Genomic DNA, 26,929 nt, shown 5'->3' on the forward strand with positions numbered 1-26,929 from the left:
AGGGATCTTGCAGAAGGAGGATCACCAAAGACTTGCTGTGAGCTGGCAAGCGGGTGAAGTCACAGCTTGTCTTAGACCCACTGTGTGCCACGCTGCTGAGGCTTAGGGACAGGGCAGGGCTGCAGGCCCATTCCACAACAGCCCAACTCCTTCCTTTATGCAAATACAAAAGGCAAATCGTGGTTCTGCAACCTTGTCCTGAGGAGAGGCCCTGGCTCGTCTTCGCCACCTTTCTGTACTACGTGCATAAATGGCTGACTCAACTAAGGGCAGGGCTTATCCTGCGGTAATGTGCATTTGGGGAAATGGCAGCAAATGGGGGTGGGGAAGAAGTTAGGTTAGACCTACCTAACATAATAAATGTAACATTAACCAGTGCTCATCAAACCTCAGTTGCTGCTTAAGACGATGAGAAAGAGGTAGGGAAGTGTTAAGAACAAAAGGATTAGTTAGGTTAGTCCATAATCCTGGGCTTTAGAACAAGACACATTCAGAAGGGCTGGGTTTATTTTCTGACAGAATCTTTTAATATAAAACAAAGATAAAACACATCTTAACTCTGCAATCTGCCAGCATGCCTTGCTTTTTTTTTCCCCCCAAGATGCACACTAGACCTTAAGACTAAGTAGCAGAGTCTTTAGGAGCATTTGGTTGGGAGAAATAGAAAAGGCAGATTTCAGGTAAGCCTGGACAAGCCCGAAAGCCGAGATACGTCCCTGAACACTAGAGCAGTCCTTGTCTCTTCAGATCCTCATATGTCTTCTTATTCACAACATTCCCACTGGAGTCTTCATATTCTTCCTGAAAGGACAGGGGCACACTGTTAGCCACACCTCCTGGGAGAAATGCTTGGAACTAGCCTCTGGGCACCTGACCTCACCCTGGCTTGATCTCATGGCATTCAGCTGAGACAACCTTTCTCACCTGGGGTTCTGGGGCTCTGCAAGGCCACTGAACCCGACTGTCCTAAGGCTTCCATTGTGTGTCATAAACTAACACATCCTAGGTGACTAGAATGGTAGCAGTTCCCAGGGATACCTGAGAAAATAGTTCATTTTAATCACCCTGTGTGTCTAAGATGATGAACCCTGGTTGAGAAAGGGTGACCTAAGACAACAATTCGCAAAGGATCCCCAAGAACCCTCAGTGTCTGCCCAAGAGGCCACTGGCGGTGGGGGGGGGGGGGGGGGGGGGGGGGGAGGGGTTGAAAGGGAGGCCAAGAAGGCTGAGCTTCCTCATTTCCAGTGCAGTTCTCCTTTATTTTATCTTAAGTATTGGAATTCTACGTTACAGTCTGAAGATGGCTTTGCTGCTACCAAAAAAAAAAAAAAAAGAAAAAAAAAGGAATATTGGAAACCAGTGACCTCAGAGAAAGGGAAGAGCTACCTCACTTCACACACACATCATTCCTCATCCCTGAACTGTGCTCTGTGGGAGGACTATCTCGAGACCAATAAGGGTGCCTCCTCACCCTGTGAGCACGAGAGAGGGTCATCTCTCATTAGATGCTTTCCTCAAAGGAGACCTAACCTATGATACGGGTTCACAACTTCTTAGCTTATGAATCCTCACAGCAGGGCAAGACATTGGGTGCTCATGCTTGCCGCTTCAAAATTTCAGAAGCAGAATACAACCCGCCTTGGGACACACATTTAATATCACAAATAAATTAGGTTTACATATGAAGAGCCAATTCACAGATATTGGCACTTCTGGCCAATACTCGCTACTACGGTGAACTGGGGACCACCTTTTGCCTGCCTCCCACAGGGTGAGGGAGCTGTCACCTGATGCTATCCCCAATGCCACGTTAGCACCCACCTCAGTGTCAGGCTGCCATCTCTCTGATGCCTTCTGCAGTTTCAGCTTGGCCCACACTGCAGGATGAAAAATGAACAGCAATCAAGAGTGGCCTGAATATCCATCAGGCAGACAACATCATGATGCTACAAAATTCCTGTCCCCATTAAGATTCTCCTGGATGAGACTTTTTGCCTTCCCCGGACTAGAATTTCAGTTCTGGACCACCCACAGACAAAAGCTCCTCCGTGGCAAAACTTACCATGATCTTTGCTTTGCTGTAAAAGACAAGTTGGATCAAACAAAACCACAGCCCTCTTACAATAGAGAACTGATACACCCTCCAAGGAAGAAGTTAATGTGGTACAACCTATGAGAATCATCGGAGAAAGTGACCTTATGGTCTTAAAGTTCATTACAGAAGAGAAAGGGAACACCAGGCATGGTCACGTACGTTAATTTAAAGGCTGGTTTGTAGATCTGAGACGCTTCAGAGGAGGAAAAAAAGGTGAAATATCATGGCCAAAGAATCTGAATGATAAGATGGCTCAACAAACACTGGAGATATGAAAATAAGAATTCTGACAGTTCAAGAACAAGTTATCTTAAAGAAGATGAACAGTAGCAAACATTTCCAGAAACTATCACAGCTTCTGAGGGAGCAAGCACACGTGTACACACAGCAGGACAGGTACTAACCCAGAAGAGAGAGCTGTAACTCTGTTAAGATTGTTGCCAGAAGGTGCCTTCTCAGAACAGAGGTCTACATGGGACAGCTAGGACAGGCTCACCGAGGGAGAGGACAAAATATTACCGGGGGGGGGGGGGGGGGGGGGCAGAAAAGGCACAACTATCTGATACCTGTATGCTTTCACATCTCCCAAGCAGAGCTACTCTAAAGTTGACAAGATTAAAAGAAATACCACATAGAACAAATTGAAGCCTTATATGGGGGATGAGACAGACAACAAAGGAGAAAGTGCTTAGCTCTGTGCCTGGTATACAGATACCGACCTCATCATCTTTTCCCTCCTTGCTAGTTGCTTCAAATTAACTGAAGTCTCCAGGCTCAGATAATAAGCATATCATAAATGAACAGAAAATTTATCATGTGCTACAAGGACCCAGGGCAGGGTCTTGTCAGGTTCTATTCCAGGCCATTCAGGAATCCAACCCAGAAGACAGTGAAATATTGGAGATTAGAAATGCTATGGTGATTTTTCTCTCGGTTGTCATGATTTTTTTTTTTTTTTCGAGAAAGAAAAGAAAAATGGATGTAGGAAACTATGGAGCAGTAAAGGGGATATTACTCTTCAGAGGGATCTAAAAACAATTAGAAAAGAATGGGGTTACCTTTAGGAACCAGTGTGGATTCGCTAATAGGTGAACAAATTCAATTTCCTGTTTTTGAGGACATAGCCCACTCAATAAAAAGCCAGAGACAGAATATCATGATCTAGCAAAGCAACTGCTCTCATAGGCAATGTCCACAGAGGTCATTACAGCTTTTAAATTTCTTATGCTATTACCATAAACAACATGATAACTGAACCTGATGCTGTTAGTTTCTCAGGTAGAGTTATATCCAGTGAATACTGGTCAGTGGTGACCACCCACCTAAATAATGGAGATCTCTGGGGGCAATTTCACAGGGCTCTTTCTTGGCCGTTGTTTTCTTCAACTTAAAAAAACAAAAATAACTGTAATTTATTAAAAAAAAATGTTTTTAATGTTTACTTATTTTTGAGACAGAGACAGAGCATGAGCAGGGGAGGGGCAGAGGAGAGAGGGAGACACAGAATCTGAAACAGGCTCCAGGCTCTGAGCTGTCAGCACAGAGCCCAACTCGGGGCTCAAACCCACGAACTGTGAGGTCATGACCAGAGCCGAAGTCGGACGCTTAACTGACTGAGCCACCCAGGCGCCCTAAAAATAACTGTAATTTAAATGACAGTGCTGAATCCCTCTCTCCTGGCTAAAAACTCCAGAAGAAAAATGTCAATAGAATGATCTAAAACAAAGGTCAGCAAGGGATCCAGTGTAAAACCTATGCCAACGGTTACTTCCCTGACCAGCACCTTATTAGGGAACACATCTTCTTGGTGTATCTAACAAGTAACCACTTTTGCTAACTACTGGAGACCCAGCTGACTGGACTACAGATGGCACAAGACCCGGCTGCATCCATCTATTGTCTCTCCCCGGTACTAGAAATGGGGACAATTAGACGCCGACCAAGCTGGGCGATGGCAGGCTGAAGGAGGGCATCGGAGCAAGGGCGACAGTTGCCCTCATATGAACTCGGGTTAAAAAATACAAGAAAAAGGAGAAGGTGTATGTACAGAGAAAGGCATATTCAGGGTGGGGGGCATAGAGTTCACTTTTATAGGCTCTCTTCCTTATAACCAAAAATTCCTAAAATGTCTACTTCAGAATCTTAAAAAAAAAAAAAAAAAAAAAAAAGGATAACCCAGGTTTAATAAAACTGCTAGCAGGAAATGAAGAAAAACTGCAGAAACCTTACACAATAGAATTAACCTCAATTCAATAATTGCTTACTACTAGTGAGACACCAGAGATAAAGCCTGTCACGATCTTGTGGGAGCCAGTATGTATCCAGTCATTGATCTGTTCCTGCAAGTCTGAAAGGAAGCCAGAGAGTTAACCTGGGATACACAAAAGAAGGAACAAATGCCCGGGGGAAAAAGGAGAAGGGGAGAAGTGATGATAAATTTGTAATAAATCTATGAATGATCAACAGAGGGTGGGGGAAAAAGTGAAAAGACAGTGATATTGGGACAGAGATAACACTATTCATGTCATACACAGAACCTAAAAATATCAAGGGAAGTCATGATGGATGGAAATGATACAACAAATCAAAGAAGTGCCAGTAATAAAAACGTGTATGAGAGAAATTGAGTAAGCAGACATTTGAATAAAGAGATAAATTCTGAAAATAATTCGGGCAACGGAAGCATCATGAACCTCCCAACCATATTCTAGAAAAAAATAAATTTTTCTGAAAATCTAGTATGGCCACGGAGAGAATTCATGGCATTTCTTTCTGGAATCAACTTAATGATCAATTCTTAATTTCTAAAAAATTTTATGTATTTAAGTGATCTTTACACCCAAAATGGAGCTTGAACTCATGACCCTGAGATCAAGAGTCACATACTCTTCCGACTAAGCCGGCCAGGCGCCCCAATGATCAACTCTTTAAAAAAAAAAAACCCTACTTGAAGGTGACTGGAAGGAGGCAGTTTTGGCAGTGTGGAAAGGGGGGTTTGATCCCTGGCTTTTTTTCCACTTATAAACTACGGGGCCTTGAAAAAGTTACTTAACTTTCCTCGTCTGAAAATGTGGGCGACCTACTACTTCACTGGTTGTTCTACAGATTCGGGAGTGTAAAACATCTCCCATTTACCCAGTATACAGCAAGCACTTGATAAACGGTAGTTAGCAATAGCAAAATCAAACCCTGAGTGAAAAGACGGAGGTGACTGGACCCCTCTCGTGGGACCTGCAGAGGAGCCCCCGCAAGTGGAGATGACGAGGGCGGGGGCAGTTTGTGCTTCCTCACTGGGTAGCTCGGCATGGCCATCAGCCATGGTTGTAAGCACCGTACCTGCATATCTGGCTCAACTTTCAAGACGACTCTGTCAAGTAGACATACTACTACCAGCCACGTTTTATAGATAAGGAAACTGAGGCACTGAGAGAGATAACCTGCCCAGTGTCCCACAAGCTAGCAAGTGGCGGAGCCACGATTTGAACACTTACAGGCTGCCTTCCAGAGTCTGCACTCTTAACCACCACACAAAACTACACTAGGAATGTGGCTCTGAACCAACTTTACCCTTGAAACAGAACATATCAAAATGTAAAGAACCTGACGGAATCCGTCAACCAAGTTCTAGGGTAAAAGATCATGACAAGAGAGGACATGAATCTGAAAGCAGAAAAGCCACTTTTTATAAATGAGATGGTAAAAACATTGATAAACAGGGTACGATTAAGAACACAGAATATATTCTACTGACTGAATCACAGAGTAAGAAATAAGTATAACATTTTCAGTGTTTCAGGTCATCAAGATATGATCACTCTTATAATTCAACCAAATAATATATGCTAATAATAGCTAATAAAAATTAATAATGGAAATAAACTTAGTTGAAACCTGAAAGTTAGAAATATTAGAAGAATATCTATCTAAAAGGAATAGATATTAAGTCTACTATTTAATCCATGTAAATGAGAAATCTAAAAAACAAGGTAACCTTTCCAGCAAAGGACCTAAGTACAAACAGATCAATTAACACAATGAAGCATAAAAGACTTAATATTCCTATGCCTATACAATGATGAGTATTGGTGACTAGGGTAAAAATGGCCCACACTTGCTGCCAAAATTCTGATAATTGGGAAACGGTCTAAGTCCATCACAAAAGAACAAAGAAGCCATCAGATAAGAACAAAGAAGCCATCAGATAAAGGGAATTTCCAAAAAAAAAAAAAAAAAAAAAAAAAAAGAGAAGTAATCAGTAAAGTTATAATACAATTTGAGTTTATGTGGCTCAAACAACATAAAATACATACAAAATCGGTATAAATGCAGGAGACAAATTTAATTATAACTGAGAATGTCAATATATCCCTATCAGAATGTGAAATAAATACAATTATGAAATTTAAGGATCTGAACATTGCAAGATTAAACAGCCTACAGATGGAGAGAAGCACTTCTTGGGTCTATAGAAATCTTTAACAAATCAGACTACACACTTGAACACAAAAATACAATACATTCTAATGGCAGAAATTCTCTAACTTACTGCATGGGCCAGGACATACAGGAATAAATAAAAGGGAGTTAAAAGGTACTCAACCAAATACAATTAAAAATACTCTAATCAGAAATTACAACTTTAAAAAATAAAAAGCAAACGTATCATTAATGGATATTCCTAATGGATTCCTAAAAGAATGACATCGAGTTCTAAATGCTTGTTTTAGAAAGAATAAAGAAACAAAGAGAAGAAAATTCTTGTCTAAAGACTTAAAACAATAAAAAATATATGTAACATTACCGAAAAATATTGGCAGGAAAAAGAAAATAAAACAGAAGAGAAATAAAGCACTTGGTTTCCACTCTGTCATAATAAATCAAGGAGTTGTACAGGTTATTAACTGAAGAATCTTCTCTGGCTGTCCCTTTGTATGAAGAAGTAACCTCTATTTAAGTATAAAGTTTCAAATGACAAGAGAATGTAGTGTGTAATCCCACCCACTTTATGTTACGAATACAGTTTTGATCCCTGAATCTGACAAGTGATTCAAAGGAAAACAAGAAGCACATCTTTTACTGAATGTAAATATAAAACTTCTAAACAGAATCCTAACAGGATAAATAAGTGTATTAAAAGAATATCCACCACCAGTATGAAATAATCCAGGAATGTGGTTTAATCCAACGCCCATAAAAGAAAAAGTGGGAAAAATGTTGTCATCTTTCTCTTGCGGAATGTGGTAATAAAACCATGAGCCAATCTTAAAAATCAGTGTGGATGTGCAGCATCATTTCCTTTAAAAACAGCAACCAGTTATGGGCGCCTAGGTGGCTCAGTCGGTTGAGTGAGCATCCGACTTGGGCTCACATCATGATCTCACGGTTCAGGGGGGCTCCCTGGGTCAGGCTCCACGCTGACAGTGTGGAGCCAGTTTGGGATTCTCCCTCCCTTCTCTTTCTGCCCCTTCCCTCTCATGCTTTCTTACTCTCAACATAAATAAAAACTTACAAAAAAACACAACAGCCAGCAGGTAAGAATGGCTTATCACCTTTTTAAAAAAATTTTTTAAAAATGTTTTTTAAATATTTATCTATTAATTTTTAAAAAATGTTTATTTACTTTTCAGAGACAGAGCATGAGCGAGGGAGGGGCAGAGAGAGAGGGAGACACAGAATCTGAAGCAGGTTCCAGGCTCCTCAAGAGGTCAACACAGAGCCCAATGCGGGGCTCGAACTCACGAACCCATGAGATCATGACCTGAACCTAGTCGAGACGCTTAACTGACTGAGCCACCCAGGCACCCCTCACCTACTTCTATTTAACATAAGACTTGAAGAGAATGCTTAGGATACATACTATCTGTGACACAAACATGTAACAAAATAAAAGTTTCACTTTTGTTTTAGCAGTTCGTATGAGCCTAAGCTTAAATAATGTCAATGTCAATCTCAAGGTATCAGAAATAATAGATTAACTCAGGAAAATTACGGGACATAAAATACACAGGGGCACCCTGGGGGGCTCAGTCAGTTATGCGTCCGACTTCGGCTCAGGTCATGAACTCGTGGTTCGTGAGTTTGAGCCCTGCATCAGGTTCTCTGTCGTCAGCATGGAGCCACCTCTTCCCCCTCCATCCCATCCTCCCCCACTTATGCTCTCTCTCTCAAAAATAAACATTAAAAAAAATACACAAAAAATTAACTGTGATGTATTTATTAGTGGTGCACAGCCAAAAAATACATCTAAAAATGAGACTGCATTCAAAATGCAGTTATAATTCTATGAGATTCTGTTACTATTTTAATTTCATCCCAACAAAGTAAAGGGCAAAAATGAAAAGTAAATTAGAAGCTAATGTGATGATCTGCTAATGAGGCACTTCATAATTCTGGAGAGACTGTATGATCCTGACTTGTAAACGAATAAGGAAAAACGAGACAGTGAGAAGTCCCCAAAGCGGACTGCACATATAACACTAAATGAAAAAGTCCCCAGAATCTACAGGCTAGGCAGGATCAGGGAGGGTTTTTTGGTTTTTTTTGTACTACTGAAATATAATTGTATAATTGACACACAACGTTCTATTAGTTTCAGGTGTACAAAATACGTTTTTGACAATGATGTTTGTCCTTCAATGCTCACTGGGGGTAAGTGCAGTCACCACTGTTCAGGGAGCTCTTTAGAAGGTCATTTCTATTTTTTTTTTTAAACGTTTATTTTTGAGAGAGACAGCGAGTAAGCATGCATGCGGGCAGAGAGAGAGGGGAACAGACGATCTGAAGTGGGCTCTGCTTTAACAGCAGAGAGCCCAACGTGGGGCCTGAACTCACAAACTGTGAGATCATGACCCGAACCAAAGTCGAATGGATGCTTAACTGACTGAGTCACCCAGGTACCTCTAGAAGGTCATTTCTAATGTCTCTCTGCAGTGGATGTGAACAACTTCAGGTATGCGGCCAAAGGAGTCAGCTGGCCAAGCAGCTGAGTGGTGTGACGTGATCCCGAGGGGGACTACCAGAACTTTCAGAGTGGAGGGGGAGTACCCCTTTCTTTGTGAGTGATGCTAATGGCAGGAAAAGATACCACTGCCAGGCAAAGCAGGGAACATGACTAAGGTTAACAGCACATCTCCTGACATGCACTTTACTCCGTTCTTTCTGCAAAAGGTATTCTGCTACCACTTTTCTGTGTATCTGCCCTGTCACCTCAGGAATAAGCTGGGACCATTTCTATTTGTCTTTCATATCTGTAGTTTTCAACACATTAAAACGAATTCAGAAAAAGATATATACCCATTCACTCATATTACATACAGAGGAGTTCAAAGGCCACAGTCAAAAATGTAGCTATTGTGTCACTGTAGGAACTTCTCCAAGTCCACAAGCTGTTAACCTTAGACCTGGACACACCAGGTACTGGGGCAGGGAAGTGGAGGGGTGGCCACTTGGTGTGGCCTAGGGAAACAGTCAATAAAGCATACTCACAGGAGACAGCATCTTCAATCTGTGTCACGTTAGCAAAGTGGGCAGTGTTTGGGATGCCCAGACACCTCATGCCATGAGCGTGACGCCACTCCTGGGAGAAGAGAGAAGTGGAAGGACAATGTGAAATGGGAATAAATGAACACAGAATACAAACTCCATTCTATTCAGAAGCCCTAACGTGACCCCACGTCAAAGACTCCATGTAATGGCAGCACTCCTTCTGCAGTTTGCGTTTGTAAACAGCTGCCTATGACTGAGAAGAGGAAGTTATTTCAAAGCAGCATTGCATTGTTTTCCCCACGGGGTTGATATATAAAACCGACATTCTAGATCCAGATCCAATAGTGGTCCAGATAAAACCTGTATCAAGACCACAGAAAACAGCACAACTCTAATTAACCAGTCATCTCCCACGCACTCCCACCACCAGCATGAGTAAGCGTTACTGATGGCGGGTCAGCGTCACCTTTGTAAGCAAAGAAGGCTGCTTACCAGGAGTAAGCAAGGATGTGAAGGAGAACAGGGAGAGACGATGACAATTTGGGCTCGGGGACGGCAAATGGCATGGGCTTTCTCCTGGGTGTCAATTCCAACGCATTGAAGGTAATATTGAGAAAGACTCAGAGACTACTCAGGGGCTCAACAGAAAAGACCCAGGATCAATTAGTATGGATGTCTGAAGGAGGGAGAGAGGAGTTCATATGAATTCTCTAACCTTGGCCTAGCAAATCTTTTCCATTTATAAGATTTCCTTCCAAGTACTAGAAACCAAAGACAGAAACAAAACAAGGGTGAATCCACTCACTGGAGTACCATCCAGATAATGCCTTGTCTCAAAACTTGCTTGATAAATGTTATCCTCTCAGTTCTTATTTTTCAAAGACGCAAAAGCCCATTTAAGACACAAAAAAGGAGGTGGTCAGTCCTTTCTCTGGTTTTGTATACTAGCAGTGGGTAGAGAAATGACCAAAGAGTCAGAGGATGGCCTAAGGTGCTGGCAGAAAGATATGAGGAGAGAAGTATAAGAAACAGCAAGGGAAACGGAAATGAGGTTCAAACAGCAGAGTGGCAGAATGCCTCCAGAAACCATCTTAGGTGTAATGCTAGGCTAGTGTGGTGCCAAAGGTCAAATGCCACACGCTTGACTTTAGATCCACTCCTTCTTGCTTCCCTTAAGCTCTGGACGCTAACGCTTCTCTCGGGCTGTTCCTATCCTCTTTGAAAGTTGCATATTTCATACTTCAATTTCCAGGAGAAACGGCTCTGAATTCCTTACAGCAAAGTGTCGCTGGAAGGCCTTGGGACCTCGGTAGGTGTAATTTCCACATATCTCGCAGTTGTAGTTGATGTTTAGACCGTGAAGCTTATACAACCAGTAGGGAATGGGCTGAAAGAGACCAGATAAGAATCAGTATTAAACTAGTGTCTGCGTCTGCATCCCGAATGGGCAACAGGAAGGGGGTAGTGCTGAACTTACTTTGCCATCCCAGCCCAGCGGCAGGTTTTTAGGGTTGTAAATGATCTCATTCTCTTCATCCTCACTTTCACTCTCACTGATCTGCTCTTCCTCTTCTTCTTCTCGCTCTTCTCCTGTCCTTGCCTGCTTGCGCTGCACATTTTCATGAGTAAGATGTCGCTGTTCCTAAGTCAGGTCCAGAAATGAAGAGGGAAGTGAGAAAAAGTAGTGCAGAACAAGAAGGGCAATTTCCTAATTTCCTACAACCTTATTGATCCCTCACATCCAAGGATACGGTTTTCTTGCTTGTACAATAACAGGCAAGTCCTGCCTTCAGGTCAGAACTCTTTATCAATAGGCTCTCCTGATCCTGAAGGAAAAAGTCAAAGGTCTTATGTCACTTGCCTCTGCTACTCAATGCGGCCACAGACGATCACAGAATAGAAAAAGAAGTCTTTTCTGTATCTAAAAATATTTCCTTACCCAGTCTTTTCTTCTCCTTCCTCGTCAAGATGACAAACCTTCTAACTTGCCCTAACTCTCTTCTCATTCCAGTCCAAATTCCATTTGTTCCCAGATTTATGTGCTTAAAAAACAAAACCAAAACCAAAAACACCCGGGGTGCCTGGGGGGCTCAGTCGGTTAAGCGTTGGACTTCGGTTCAGGTCATGATCTCACCGTTTGTGAGTTCGAGCCCCCGTCAGACTCTGCTGTCAGCACGAAGCCTGCTTCGGATCCTCTGATCCCCTTTCTCCCTGCCCCTCCCCTGTTCACACTCCCCTCTCTCAAAAATAAACAAACGTTAAAAAAAGAACCTAATGGTACACTCTGCTTAAAAAAAACTTTTACTGGCTTCTTACTGTTTAAAGAACAAAGTCCAAATTTCCAACATAACTCTCCAAATTATTCCCTGACCACTCCCTCCCTTATAAGGCACACTCCACGCACACTGATTTTCTCATTATTTCTTAACATCTAGTTCCTCTTCGTGATATTTTACCTTCATCCTTACTGTTTCCTCTTCCTAGAACATTTTTTTCTCCCTCTTTCTAATCAGAAAATGCAGTCTCAATGTGTTGCAGCACACATCACATCACGCTGCAGTTACTCATCTCCCCCAAGCACAAAGTGGGCTTTTCAAGGTCAAGAAGCCATGTCATATTCACTATTGTACCCATGGATTTAGTACAATGTCTGGAAACCAATAGGTATCGATAAATGCTGAGATAACAGTAAAAATCATACCACTACATACTGAGAGCAACTTCTGAAAACCATTCTGACTGGAAGTCTAGAGAGTGGTGCCATCTGCCGGCAGGGAAACCAAAGTGCTCTCAAAGGAGGGAGAAAGTAAAAAGTCGTGTGTACACCTTATGTCATGGCTACAAATTAGCCTCCCAATCATCTTCGGAGGACTGGCAACCCAGACTGCCGACCATACTAGCACAGCCCAAGTTCACTGCGGGGAACAGCAGTGTCCCAGGTTCCAAGACCTAGCCACCCTTTTACTGAAAGCCGCTGAGAACCAACAGGTGACTCTAGTTTTACAGCTATTACATGCAAGGTCCTCAAACAAGAGCATAATGAAAACATCCATGGCAACAAAGACATATAAACAAGCTACTGAGTCAGAGCCACCTGTTCAAAAGGCGATCTGAGCATCTGTACAGGGAAATGCTCTGAGAGCAGCTGACAAGTATACAAAGCAGAGACTATCCAAAAGGCTGGTCTTCTGCAGGACTCCCAGAGATCCTGACCTTCTCTGGATGAGTGCTGCCCTTTCGTCTACCTTCTCTTCTCTGAAAGAGTCATTTCCCTTCTCCTCCTTTCTGAGAAAAGCATTCTGGGTTTGATTAGGGCTTTTTCTACTCCAACTCACCCTTCAGCCCTTTCTTGAAAGAATATTCAAGATGCAGTTCACAGCCAGCTTTGTACCACTAACATTCTAACCCTAGCAAATTCCTTATAATCTTCTAAATATGTAAGTAATGCCTTTTCATAGTAAAAATCATACCTAAACTGCTATAAATAGATTTTTCTCCTACTTGCCTTCTGTTTCCTGGGTCATCTTCTAGGTATATTCTGGAATGCAGGCAAAGAACCTGCAACATTCTGGATACTATACTGAGAGGGGAGTCTCTTCTCTCTGCTTGGCCTTGGAAATATCACTTAACAAAAGGCACTTAAGAACAGAGGGTACTTCACTAAAGGCCCAAGTACCCTGAGAGAACCCTATTTTCTGCTGAAGTAGTTTAACATCTACCCTTTTCTCTTTCGATCCTAAAAAAACAACTAAGAATTCACATTTCTGACTCCTATATCTTGTGTCTTATAGCTCTCAGCAGAGTCCATTGCTTACCCCAAGAATCTCTACATATTCGTAGATCTGGGCTTCTAGGAAGGCAATGTCTTTGTTCCTCTCAGTGTCACTGGAAACAAGAAACAAGCCATATCACTCAAGAGTTCTTTTGCCCAATGCCTTATCCCCTGTATCTGGGAACATTTATTCCAAGGGTGCATTAAAAACTACAAGCATGTGACAAATGTCATGCTGTGAAAGCAAATGTTCTATTCAACTTAGGACTTGCTGACAGAAGTATTAAGGTTCTTTCTTGGAATGCTCAGAAGCTTCCTCTTTGACCTCATTCTAGAAGGTGAAAAACACATGGAGACATTTAAATTTCCATCATCATAATCTACAAAAGAAATGTGGTGTAGGAGGCAAGCTCTGGGATTGGCAGACTTGGGCCCAAATCCTGACCCTGCTACTTAGTCACTGTGAGGTAATGGGCACATTCCATTACTTTTCTGAGTCCTTATCTGCAAAAAATTGGGATAACTACTTTTCAGAGTTGTTGTAAGCATTACGAAAAACTCATATTTAAAAAATACCCTGTACAAGCATGTGGCTCGAGAACAGATTCAACTACAGGAATGAAAGGTACGGCATAAGGAATATAGTCAGTGGCATCGCAACAGCGTTGTAACGTGACAGACAGTAGGTACGCTTGTGGGAAGCATGGCATGGAGCAGGGAGCTGTCAGGGCACCTGAGTGGCTCAGTTGGTTAAGCGTCGGACTTCAGCTCAGGTCATGACCTCACAGTTTGTGGGTTCGAGCCACGCGTTGGGCTCTGTGCTGATGGCTCAGAGCCTGGAGCCTGCTTCGGATTCTGTGTCTCCCTCTCTCTCTTGTGTGTCTCCCCCTGCTTATGCTCTCTCTCTCTCAAAAATAAAGAAACGTCTAAAAAAAAATTTTTTTAAAAAGCAGAGGGCTGTCAGATCACTAGGTTGCACATCTCAGACTAATGTAACATAGGGTCAACTATACTTCAGTTCAAAGAAAAAGATTCAATTGTCAAGAGCCAAAATAAACTTAGAAGAGTATTTCCCGACCCTATTCAGCCTCCATCTCCTCCTGAGGTGACAAAAAGTACCTAGAACGGTTTCACCTACTCTCAATCAGTGGAGTACGGACTGTCCTTGGTTTACAACGATAGCACTGCCGTTTGCAGGGAAAAAAGGGGCAAACTAGACCTCTCTGAATCAATAATGGTGATAAAACAGGCTGCTGTGGCAAAAATTCTGCATGGGAAAATTTTAAAACTATCCACCGAGGTGCCACACCAGCTACTTACCGCTTGGTGCCTTTTGACTTGGGGTTTTTGGCAAACAGGGAGGTGTCGAGTGACTCCAGGGACTTTCCTTTGGTGCTAAAGAGCCTCTGGGCTCGCTCTTCTAGGGTCCTAAGGAGACGGGAGGAGCAAAAGATTTCAGAGTTCTTTTATCATATAGGCCTGCATATTTCTGCAGTGCGCGGTGACAGGAAAGAATGGAATCAGAGCCAGTTATTGTGCAAACACACAGTAAAATGAGACAGTTCTGATAGAAAAAGCAGTTTCTTACCCACCGCACTTCAAGCCTAAAGCTAAGAGTGCAGATTTCAATCTGTCCAGACCCAGGGAGGCCAACTCCTACATAAAAAAGAGACAAGTTACAATTTTATATAAATAGATTCTGAGAAACAACAAAAGGCTCAAACTTAGGTGTTCGCAGGCTCGTGTGCGGGTGTTCTTGAAGCTGTGGCAAAACCACACATTCCATAGCCAAAACCTAGCAGTAAGTTCAAATTCTCCAAAGGACTGACTCTGTGGTCAAGTTCATACGTAATCATATTGGTAGTGATTACCTCCGCTATAGTTTAATATAGTTAGAATTATTTTATTTTACACTTTTCAAAGTCGTTGGCTTAATTTTTTTCTTTCTATCGTTATCTTTCCACATTCTTCGTAGATGCCTGGTTCCAGGAACTGGTGTCTTATCATAATAGGTTCACGGCATTAGAGAAGACGACTGAGTGGCTCTTCTGAGGAGTGAACAGGCGAGACCAGTACAGTTGCTAAAGAAAACAGGGGCGCCTGGGTGGCACAACTGGTTAAGTGTCCGACTCTTGATCTTGGCTCAGGTCATGATCTTGCAGTTGGGGAGTTTGAGCCCCACACTGGGCTCTGTGATGATGGTGCAGAGCCTGCTTGGGATTATCTCATTCTCTCTGCCCCTCCCCCATTTGTGCATGCTCTTTCTCCAAATAAATAAACAAACTTAAAAAAAAATAAAAAGAAAACATACTTCCCAGGAGGAGAATGCAGACAGGTCAAGATGGGCTCCAGCATGGGTCAGGGCACTGCTGGTCTCTTTCTAGCAAGAAGAACAGGAAGATCCACGTTTAGAATGAAGGCAAGGGAGACACCTATCTAAATTACCAGGTGGTGGATGGTCCCCTCCTTGTACACATGTGTGACTAGGAATCAAATTTCCGTAAGAGCAGAGCCAAAGAAAGATGGTCATTCTCTCCCTGAGAGTTCAGGAGAACTCAAGTTTATCATCAGGAGTGAAAATACACGGTACAGACTTCTAGCATATAATCTTTTCAGTTTCTGGGCAACAGGAGCCACCCAGCAGTAATGACACAGTTGATGAAAATCCTGAGCTCAGCCAATGGCAAGGAGGCCCTGACAAATCTCATTCCCAAAGTATGCATGGAAAGAAAACCTGACATAACTGGTTTTAAAAGGACACCTCATAGTTACAACTGATCCTGAGAGATCGGTATCTAATGCCCTAAGATAGAGGCTCAATATTAAAGCACAATAATTAATTCAATTCCTGAGCTTGTCCTCTCCCAACCCCACTGAAGCTCACCGGCCATCCAGGAAAGGTACCATTCTCCCACTTCTTCTCAAACTCGTTCTGAATCTTTCCAAAAAGTTCATTCTGATCTTGCAGGGGCTTCACTCGATCTGTGTAATCTTGAAGGTATTCAAGCAGCATCTCCAGGTATCTACAGAGGAACAAGCAATACAGAGAAAGCAATGAGAGTTTTTATGTTTCGCATAGATTTTTTATGTCCTGTAAAATACAATCATAATCCTAGTAACACCAGTTTTTAAAAGCAATAATACTAAATTTTAGAAGGGGCTTGCAATTGACTTTTTTCCTATAATCTTGATTCTCATGATATAACTTCAAACACTAAAATCTTAACACAAAAGATTTCAAGTAAAAGAAAAAAACAAGAGAGGAAGGAGTACAGATCACTAACCCGGGGCATAAAACCACAAACAAAATTTTCCATCTATACATCAGAACCAGGCACCTCACTTCAGTCACAATGAGAAAGTCTCATCTTTTTCTTATTAAACTCCAAAGACCCAGATTCCTCAATGAAACAAATTTAAGAACAGCATGGGCATAAGATCCCAGATGTGCCAACAAATGCATCTTTTTCTAGAGCCAGAGTATGACAAATGCTGAAAAAACTGTGTCATTTAAAATCCGTATCCTCCAATAAACCTGGAAGTCGTTTGTGTCTTTGTTCCAGGCAATAAAATGCAAAACTCTGCCATCCAATCTTTACATGAAATAACCTCCTAATCAAATCCAGTAGAGCCTAGCAGCTGGCAAAGCCCACCTTTTATATTCGGCATTCTTCCTTTCTTTAGGAATGTCAAATAATTGGTCAAAGATGGACAGATATGTGATATAATCCAGCTTCTGAAAGGAGAAATGACAAGAGATTCAGTTAGGTATCTGCACCAAGTTATGCTATAGTCTCCAATAAATGAAGATAAAAACTGAGTGCTAACAAAGTAACAAGGCCCGGCTCATCTTTGTCTTTTCCCTCCCCATCATTTAATTCCTGCACTAGTGGGCTGTTAATTCCACAGCACTGAGTAGACCACCAGACACAAAATGAACTCTGCAAAATAAAGATCAAATCAACAAACAGTAAACTAAAGAAACATTTGTCAAACACTAACTATATGCGAGGCACTTGAAAACTGACACCCACTACAGCCTAAACTAAGGTCCTGAAGGTAACATTTGTGCATTCATACAGTCACTTATTAAGCATCTTTGGACCAAATACATGGATACAAATGAGAACAAGATAGGTACAGGACCTGCCCTCACGGAGCTTAAAGTACAGTCCCTGAACTTTTGGGACATTTACTCACAACCCCATAAGGAACTTAATCATATGCTTCCTTGTGAACTTTCTGAGATTGTCACATTCAGTCTCAACGCTTGTGATAAAAGACACTAAGTAACCCTTTACTGGCACAGATTATGTTTTTATATATTTCATATACCTAGTACTATGTGCATCTAACACAGGAGCTCAGTATGTGTTTGAGGGTTTTTTTTTTTTTATGTTTATTTTAGAGAGAGTCTGTGTAAACAGGGGAGGGCCAGAGAGAGAGGGAGAGAGAGAATCCCAAGCAGGCTCCACACTCAGCACGGCGCCCAAGGTGGAGCTTGATCTCATGACCCTGAGATCGTGACCTGAGTGGAAATCAAGAGTCAGACGCTTAACCGACTGAGCCACCCAGGCACCCCTCTGTTTCAGTTTTTAAAAAAAATATACTTTAAGGGTGCCTGGGTGGCTTAGTCGGTTAAGCGTCTGACTCTTGGTTTCAGCTCAGGTCATGACTTCACAATCATGATCTCATGCTGGGTGTGAAGCCTGCCTAAGTGTCTCTCTCTCTCCATTTGCCCCTCCCCAACTCGCAAACGCACGCATGCATGCTCCCTCAAAGAGTTTTTTTTTATATTTACAAAAGCAAAACATGCTTATATTAAGCAATAAAATTCATTAATAAAATACTATACTTGGGGCGCCTGGCTGGCTCAGTTGGTAGAGCACGCGTCTCTTATCTCAGGGTCATGAGCTCAAGCCCCAAGTTGAGTGTAGGGTGTACTTAAATAAAAATAAATAAAAATAAAATAAAATGCTCGTTGTTTTCACTATAGAAACTTTTCATTTTGAATACTATTTCATTCCAAGAAAGCACATCACCTCTTTAAGATTTACATAATGGTTACAAAACACAAGGCAGATAATTTAATTGCTTCCTGTCCAGGAGCCCCAGCCTGATGTCCTGACTCCCCCCTAGAATCAGAACCACTCTCCCCGTAACCCCCCAGGTCCTACCTCTGAGGCCTTCAGGTTAATGTATTTGAGGTAACAGTCATGGAGGTCAAGGTAACGACCATATCCCTCTTCATCTGTGAACTCCACCAGATCTGAAAGTATCAAAGATACCAGTGATTCAGACATTAAAGACCACTTTCTTGGACCTGGCTTTTCAAACAGACTGCTAGTTCTTTGTTTCATGACACAGCCCTTCACCCAAATGTCCTCCCTATACTCATGAAGTGAACAAACTTCAATTTTCCAGGTCAGCGAATCTGAGCTAGGGTAGCACAAAAATCAGTATTTTCTCCAAGGCCAATTTAGGATGTTAGTACAGCTCAGAAACCAGCAAAGAGAAAACCGGCAAGAGACCCTGGCTATAAATTTCTCTGAGGCTTTGGGTGAAAATCTGAGCTCTGTCATTAACCTGCACTTTTGTTAGTGCTAGAGGGAAAGGGTAAATCCTACTTACTTTGTGCCTCTTCACTTGGATTCTCTCGAGCCTTCAGAAGCTCTTCAAATTCCACTGACATTGGCACACAGATCTGAGGGGAGAAAAGAGAAAAATTCACGTGGATTTTTCAACAAAAAAATTGCAACGTCACAGAAATGGGCTGTACAGAAAGTTGGACTTCTGACACTTTAGACTTGAGTTTTCATTATGAGTCTACTACTATTCTCCAGTTACCTTGCTTTTTCTTTTGACTAAAAACTGCTAAAGTAACACTTGCTCACAAAAACTCAAAATGAAGGGGTGCCTGGGTGGCTCAGTTGGTTAAGTGTCCAACTTCGATGCAGGTCATGATCCCACAGTTTGAGTTCGAGCTCCGTGTTGGGCTCTGTGCTGAAAGCTCAGAGCCTGGAGCCTGCTTCAAATTCTGTATCTCTCTGTGTGCCCCTCCCCTGCTTATTCTCTATCTCAGTCTCTCTCTCTGAAAAATAAACATTAAAAAAAAAAAATGAAAACCCCAAATCCCCCGTTAATTCTGCTGAAAATAGGTAAGCACTATTAAGAGATGTTTCCTTTTTTTTTTTTTAAACGTTTATTTATTTTGAAAGACAGTGAGTGAGGGAGGGGCAGAGAGAAAGAGAATCCCAAGCAGGCTCCACACTGTTAGTGTGGAGTCTGACATAGGGCACGAACTCATGAACCGTGAGATCATGACCTTAGCAGACATCAAAAGGTGGATGCTTAACCCACTGAGCCTCCAGGAACCCCAAGAGACCTTTTTTTTTTTTTTTTTACTGTTTATTCATTTTTAAGAGAGAGATAGAGCACGAATGGGGGAGGGGCAAAGAAAAGAAAGGGAGACACAGGATCCAAAGCAGGCTGCAGGCTCTGAGCGGTCAGCACAGAGCCTGACTTGGGGCTCGAGCTCACAAACTGTGAGATCATGACCTGAGCTGAAGTCTGCCGCCCAACCTACTGAGCCACCGGGGAGTCCCTCCCAAGAGGCCTTTTTATAGGTTTCCAAACTTTGCTGAACATTTAGGATCACCTGGGGAGTGGTTTAAAAAATCTTGATCCCCCTGACACCAATTAAATCAGAAGGGTGGGGAAGGTAGCAACACTTTTTCAAGATCCCCAGAGGATTCAAATATATCCACCAAAATTTGGAAACCCGTTCCATATATATATATATATATATATATATATATATATATATATATATATATTTTTTTTTTTTTATAGACCAAGAGCACACTTCCTGTTTTTCAGAAGCCCTAACTGGTTGCATTGAGAAGCTATGAATTTAATTCAGGTGCAAACTGGCTACAAATCCTTTTTTTTTTTTTTTTTCAACGTTTATTTATTTTTGGGACAGAGAGAGACAGAGCATGAACGGGGGAGGGGCAGAGAGAGAGGGAGACACAGAATCGGAAACAGGCTCCAGGCTCCGAGCCATCAGCCCAGAGCCCGACGCGGGGCTCGAACTCACGGACCGCGAGATCGTGACCTGGCTGAAGTCGGACGCTCAACCGACTGCGCCACCCAGGCGCCCCGATATATTTAAATATACACATTTGTACAAGCACACACAGGCATGTGCAAGGTTTGTTTTTCACATAATTGGACCTTTTCTCCCCCCACTTAGTGTATCTTGGGCATCCTTCCAACATTTTTTGAAACTATGTATTCCTTATCATCTTTCTACCAGGGCTGGAATAAGGTTAATACATCAGAATGGTACTCGTGTCTTGTCTCTTGGATGGCAAAACACTTTACACTCTACACTTCAAAAGGGTGGGAAGACTTACGTTGGTGTGAGAAAGCACCTTCATCTCCTACCCCTGAACTTCAATGTCTTCTTTCTGGTACCTTCAGTCTTCTCCTTTCTCTACCTGCTCCTTTAAAACATGCACATCTTCCTTATGACCCTCCTGTCTCTCCTCTTTTTTTCTGCCAGTCTTTTAAATGCATGTTCCCCAATCCATACTTCTGCTTCCCCGTGATCCACTTTTGGCCCCTGTGACCAGATTTCCATTCCCACTACTTCGATGAAGCAGCAATCCTGGCACTTACCGGTCAACAAGTGATGCCAGTGGCCTCCTTTCTGAAAGTCTTTTGCTTAGCTTTTCAGTAAGACACACTACCTAGAGCTGTTGTTTGACCTCTGTGATAGAAGTGTTCCCAGGACACGGTTCATTTAGGTACCTTATTGTCATCGGTATGCCCTCAAGGCACGTGGAAAAGCTTGACCTCTACCTTCACACTGCGTCTCTTTCTCAGAACTCTATGATTCATGGCTTCAACCATCATATCTAAGATAATTCTCAGATCTAAATCACAAGCTTTTATCTCTTGCCTAAGCCCCAGTCACCTAACTTCTACTACTCACGGAACACTCCTACCTATATACACTGTCACCTGAAAAGCTACATATAGGAAAACCCATTTTCCACTGCATATGGGTTACCTCTTTCTTCTTTAATTCCATCAAGGGAACAAACAACTTAACTGACTGAGCCACCCAGGCACTGCCCCCCCCTCCATTCTTAAACAAAACAAAACAAAACAAAACAAAACAAAACAAAACAAAGCATGATTGGGCAGGGAGAGCCTACACTGTGATTTAGACAGGACAAAGTCTTTAACCTCCCAATGGGGAGCTGTGGAGCAAAGACTACTCATTCCAAGAGTTTCTCAGTGGATGGAAATAGCCAGGCCACAGTACCCTCACTGTGCTCAGTCACTGGCTGGGGCTATCCAGGAAGAGTATGGCTTTGGTCTAAAGATGAGGGGGAGACTGAAAGCACTGGAGTTGTAGGATGTCAGCTAAATATCTGCTTGCAGCGAAATGGCAGGTTCTTTTTTGAAGGGACATCTAAATGGCACATCTCTATTCTCTTTACACCTTTCCTTTAGTGTGCTTTTTGGGCAGGTTTGGAAAAAATACTTTCTAAGTACCATACCTCATTTGGGTGTTTACGATGGAATTCTTTTATTTGCTTGAGTCTGTTATAAAATTCGGCAAATTCATTGGGTCCTGAAATGGCATTGAGTTCCTCCTTCCGTAACCTACAATTTCAGGAAAAATCCAAAGAACATCGTACACACAATGAGTCCTTTAATCGTGGCTCCTCAGAGGCATGAACTTCTGGACTAGCTGGGACTAGCACTTACCCATCCTTATCATCGTATAAATCCCGCAGGTTCCCACTGACTTCCATATACCTCTGAAAGGCAAACACAAAACCCATCAGAACAAAGTAATCTGGAACTACAGGGCTCAGCAACCAACATGGCCCACTAGTCAAAGGTCAGGGAAACCTTGAGAGATGTGGTGGTAAAAGTTCCTGCGCTTTCTGGTACCCTAAACTGACAGCGCTGTTCCTGCTTAGTTTTTAAAACACGTCAAGGTGAAGACTACCTAAGTGACACGTTTTGAAGGGTGGAGTGTTCCTATATTTACATCCTACTGATACTTAACTTTCCCTGGAAGAGTCAGAGAATCACATAAGAGAGTCACCCTCTAAACAGCAGTTCCCACCCTCAAAAATAAAAGTTCCCTACCTCTTTTTTTTTTTTTTTCAACGTTTATTTATTTTTTGGGGACAGAGAGAGACAGAGCATGAACGGGGGAGGGGCAGACAGAGAGGGAAACACAGAATCGGAAACAGGCTCCAGGCTCTGAGCCATCAGCCCAGAGCCCGACGCGGGGCTCGAACTCACGGACCGCGAGATCGTGACCTGGCTGAAGTCGGACGCTTAACCGACTGTGCCACCCAGGCGCCCCAAAAGTTCCCTACCTCTTAAGGGTAGCTCAAGAGGACTTTCACTACTGAGTGCACAGGCTAAGTGAAAATCTCACAGCTTACTTTGGATTCAAACTCAAGATGGCACAGTTCCCTCTTCAAAACTTTTGGGACCAGATTTCACTTCAGAATTTGGAAATTTTTTTTTTTTTTTTAATTTTTTTTTTTTCAACGTTTATTTATTTTTGGGACAGAGAGAGACAGAGCATGAGCGGGGGAGGGGCAGAGAGAGAGGGAGACACAGAATCGGAAACAGGCTCCAGGCTCTGAGCCATCAGCCCAGAGCCTGACGCGGGGCTCGAACTCACGGACCGCGAGATCGTGACCTGGCTGAAGTCGGACGCTTAACCAACTGCGCCACCCAGGCGCCCCCAGAATTTGGAAATTTTAAGTTGGAAAATGATTACATATTATGCAACATCCCTACTGGCATCTGGAACACATATTAGTAATCCTGCAATGAAAACGATGCATTATTTACTAAGTGGGATAAAGGCCATAAAAAGCCTTTTATCTGTTCAGATCAGATTTTGCCACCAAGAAATTAAAAAACAAAAAAAAAAATACGGTCCCCATCCCCACCCAAAAAACATAGAAACTCTTTTGTTTTCAAAATATTTTTTGTAAAGTTTCTTTTTTTTTTTTTTTTAAACGTTTTATTTTTTAGACAGAGAGAGAAAGAGCATGAACGGGGGAAGGTCAGAGAGAGGGAGACACAGAATCTGAAACAGGCTCCAGGCTCTGAGCTGTCAGCACAGAGCCTGACGCGGGGCTTGAACTCACTGACCGCGAGATCATGACCTGAGCCGAAGTCGGCCGCTTAACCAACTGAGCCACCCAGGCGCCCCAAGTTTATTTATTTTCAAAGGGAGAGGGAGAGGCAGAGAGAAAACCAAGCAGGCTCCATGCTATCAGCGCAGAGCCCTACGAGGGGCTCGACCCCACGAATTGTGAAATAATGCCTGAACCAAAAGACTTGGACACTTAACTGACTGAGCCACCCAGGCGCCCCCATTTTCACAGTATTTTTGATTTGAGAATTTAGATAAGGAACTAGGAGCTAATAATACTAATCATATCCTGCATGGAGAAACTCTGATTAGGTCTTTCAATCTTTTTTTTTTTAAGTATTTATTTAGGGGCACCTGGGTGGCTCAGTCGGTTGAGCATCCGACTGCAGTTCAGGTCATGGTCTCACAGTTCGAGCCCCGCATCGGGCTCTGTGCTAACAAACAGCTCAGAGCCTGGAGCCTGCTTCAGGTTCTGTATCTCTGTCTCTCTCTCTCTCCCCCCTCCCCTGCTCATGCTCTGCCTCTCTCTGTCTCTCAAAAATAAATAAATGTTCACACACAAAAAATGTTTTAAGTATTTAAAAATTTTTAATTTTTTTTTTAATTTACTTTTGAGAGAGAGAGAGAGAGAGAGAGAGAGAGAGAGAGAACACAAGCAGGGGAGAGGCAGAGAGAGAGGGAGACACAGAATCTGAAGCAGGCTCCAGGCTCTGAGCTGTCAGCACAGAGCCCAATGCAGGGCTTGAACTCACAAACCGTGAGATCATGACCTGAACCAAAGTCAGACGCTTAACTGACTGAGCTACCCAGGTGCCCCATAAAAAAAATGTATTCATTTAGAGAGCAAGAGAGTACAAGTTGGGGTGCAGGGGGAGAGGAGAGAATCCCAAGCGGCCCAAGCGGGCTCTGCGTTGTCAGTGCTGAGCCCTATGCAGGGTGTGAACTCATGAACCAAACCGTGAAATCATGATCTGAGCCGAAGTCAGATGCTCAACCTACTGAGCCACCCAGGCGCCCCAGGTCTTTCAATCATTTCTAAACAGATTTCAAATACATGCAAGAGAAGAGAGCACAGTATAATGAACCTTCATTTACCTATCACCCAGCATTAAATGAGCAACTAAGTTGCATTAAGTTAATCAACATTTTGATTTTGATCCACTTTCTAAAAGTAAGAAACTGAACGAAGTAAATGCAATTTGGTAGGGAAAAACACTTCAAATACCTCAAAACAATACCTTGAGGGGAAAACACTAACATTGAGCATTCTTTTTGGGGGGGAAGGGATAGTACCTTTTGTGCCTGGCCCACTGACTTAACTATTCTTTGCACATCATGGGACACGGGATGCTATGAATAAAAGGTCCCGATTCACAGAAGTGAGGAAGCGCAGTTCAGTATCCTCGGGTTTGGCAGCCGCGAGGACATCTCCAGGCAGACAACCCACGACCGGTCAGTCTGGTGGTTACCTTCGGCCAAGGTTCATGTTGGGACCCCGCACCCCGCCTCCCCTCTCTTTTCCAGCTCATCCCGACCCAAAGAGAAGCGGACAACGCAGTACTCACATCTTGCATGGCCCGCGTGCGGTGGTCGGAATTGATCTGGTCCCGGAGCTGAAGAAAAGCAAACGGTGACACAGATGCCGTTAGTCGGAATTCTGAAGGTGGAAAGGCCGCCGGAGGGCGGAGCTTACCCGCCCAGGTCCCAGCGGCTGTAGCCGAGGCCTCGGGGAGCGCGGCGCCTCCGGGGGCGGTAACCATGGCGGAGCTTGGAGAGGGAGCCCTGGAGGGAGCAGGAGACCCTGAGCGGGAAGGGTCTGAGGGCCAAAGAAAGCTCCCCGAGGTTAAACACCGGAACGGGGCCCAGCCTCGACGTAGCCCTTGCCCAGGCCCCCACTCACCGTGGACTTCTTAGTGAGCATCTCTTTGGCCATGACGTCCATGAGCCGTTCCTTTTCCTCATGATACCGCCGCTGCTGCTCTAGAATTGTCTCCATTTTTCCTCCGCCGCTGCACCTCGATTCACACCACCAACACGGCCGGAAACGACTCCCGCCGCTTTGCGCGCCCGCGCCCCGCGCTGAGCGTCCGGCTGCACCAAAGTTCCGCGGGTGCCGGAAGTGCCTCTGGGACTCGAAGAAAAGGGAGCCTCACAAGGAGAGCACAGTCCGTGCTGTCGAGATCGCCGCAGTGCCCCCTGCTGGCCGGAGGTGTGGCGGAGCGAGGCCGAGCGGTTTGCAGGTGCCTCTAGAGGGCGTCCAGAAATTCTGGCATCTGAGGTTAAGAGGCCGGCTTTCTGGGCTTTTATGAGGCGGGCAGGGCAGGCAGGGACATGGTGGACTGAGTAGTTGAAGAACGTGGATGGGAGCTGGGAGACCGGAACTTGAGTCTTTAGCTTTCATCGTGACCTCTGACAACGTTTTTCCCTTCAATGGACCTCAGTGTCCTTGTCAGTAAATTTTTTTTTTTTTTTTAAAGAAATTCGCATGTGGAGGACACCTAATTGTCTGTAAGTAGGGGGCTGGTAAAATAAAATATGGTGGGGCGCCTGGGTGGCTCAACTGGTTAAGCCTTTGACTCTTGATTTTGGCTCAGGTCCTGATCTGGGATGGAGACCCACAGATGGGGCTTCCTGCTAACAGCAGGGAGCCTGCTTGAGATTCTCTCTCTCCCTCTCTCTTCCCCTCCCCCGTTAACACATATGCTCTCGCTCTCTCTCTCTCTCAAAAATAAATAAACATTTAAAAAGTAATTGTCAAAAAAATTGAATTTATAAAAAAATAAAATATGGTACATCCGAGCAGTGAAATGCTATACAGCTTCATAAAAAAAAGAATGAAGCAAATTTCTAGGTATGGAAATTAAGACATATTCCCATATAGTCAGATGTTCATAGCAGCATTATTTATAATCAACAAAAACTGGTTGCAGCCCCAACATCCATTAACTGGTGAATGGTAAACAAAATATGGGACATTATTCAGCAGTAAAGGAATGCTACAATATGAATGAACCATGAAAATATCACATTCACTAAAAGAAGCCATATACAAAAAATGTCATAGGGTATATGCAGATGAAATGTCCAGAAAGGCAAGTCTATGGAGATGAGTGGTTGTCGCTGGAGGTGAGAGCGGAGTGACAGTAAATTTGGTGGCGATAGAAATGTTCTCAAATTGGATTATGGCAATGATTGTTCCACAACTGTATTAAATTTGCTCAAGGTAATTGAACTGTACACTCAAAGTGGGTGAATTTTATGGTATGTAACTTATCCCTCAATCAAGCTGTTAAGGGGATGCCTGGGTGGCTCAGTCGGTTAAGCATCTGATTTTGGCTCATGTCATGAGCTTGCAGTTCATGGGTTCCAG

General features: G+C 43.2%; 1 protein-coding gene across 1 annotated transcript; it reads right to left on the minus strand.

Annotated features, from left to right (window-relative positions):
* Positions 1 to 485: 485 nt before the first annotated feature.
* Positions 486 to 25,681, minus strand: SF3A3 (splicing factor 3a subunit 3). The gene is made up of 17 exons (XM_043574540.1): positions 25,460 to 25,681; positions 25,125 to 25,172; positions 22,137 to 22,189; positions 21,926 to 22,031; positions 18,984 to 19,056; positions 18,530 to 18,621; positions 17,006 to 17,088; positions 16,237 to 16,375; positions 15,664 to 15,732; positions 14,941 to 15,008; positions 14,673 to 14,780; positions 13,396 to 13,465; positions 11,058 to 11,222; positions 10,857 to 10,967; positions 9,581 to 9,671; positions 1,822 to 1,877; positions 486 to 801 (listed from the first exon to the last, which is right to left on the minus strand). The coding sequence occupies exons 1-17, from the start codon at positions 25,553 to 25,555 to the stop codon at positions 724 to 726; spliced, it is 1,506 nt and encodes a 501-aa protein (XP_043430475.1). The 5' UTR covers positions 25,556 to 25,681; the 3' UTR covers positions 486 to 723.
* Positions 25,682 to 26,929: the final 1,248 nt, after the last annotated feature.

Source organism: Prionailurus bengalensis, chromosome C1 (genome assembly GCF_016509475.1).
Source record: "Prionailurus bengalensis isolate Pbe53 chromosome C1, Fcat_Pben_1.1_paternal_pri, whole genome shotgun sequence".
Taxonomy (NCBI): domain Eukaryota; kingdom Metazoa; phylum Chordata; class Mammalia; order Carnivora; family Felidae; genus Prionailurus; species Prionailurus bengalensis.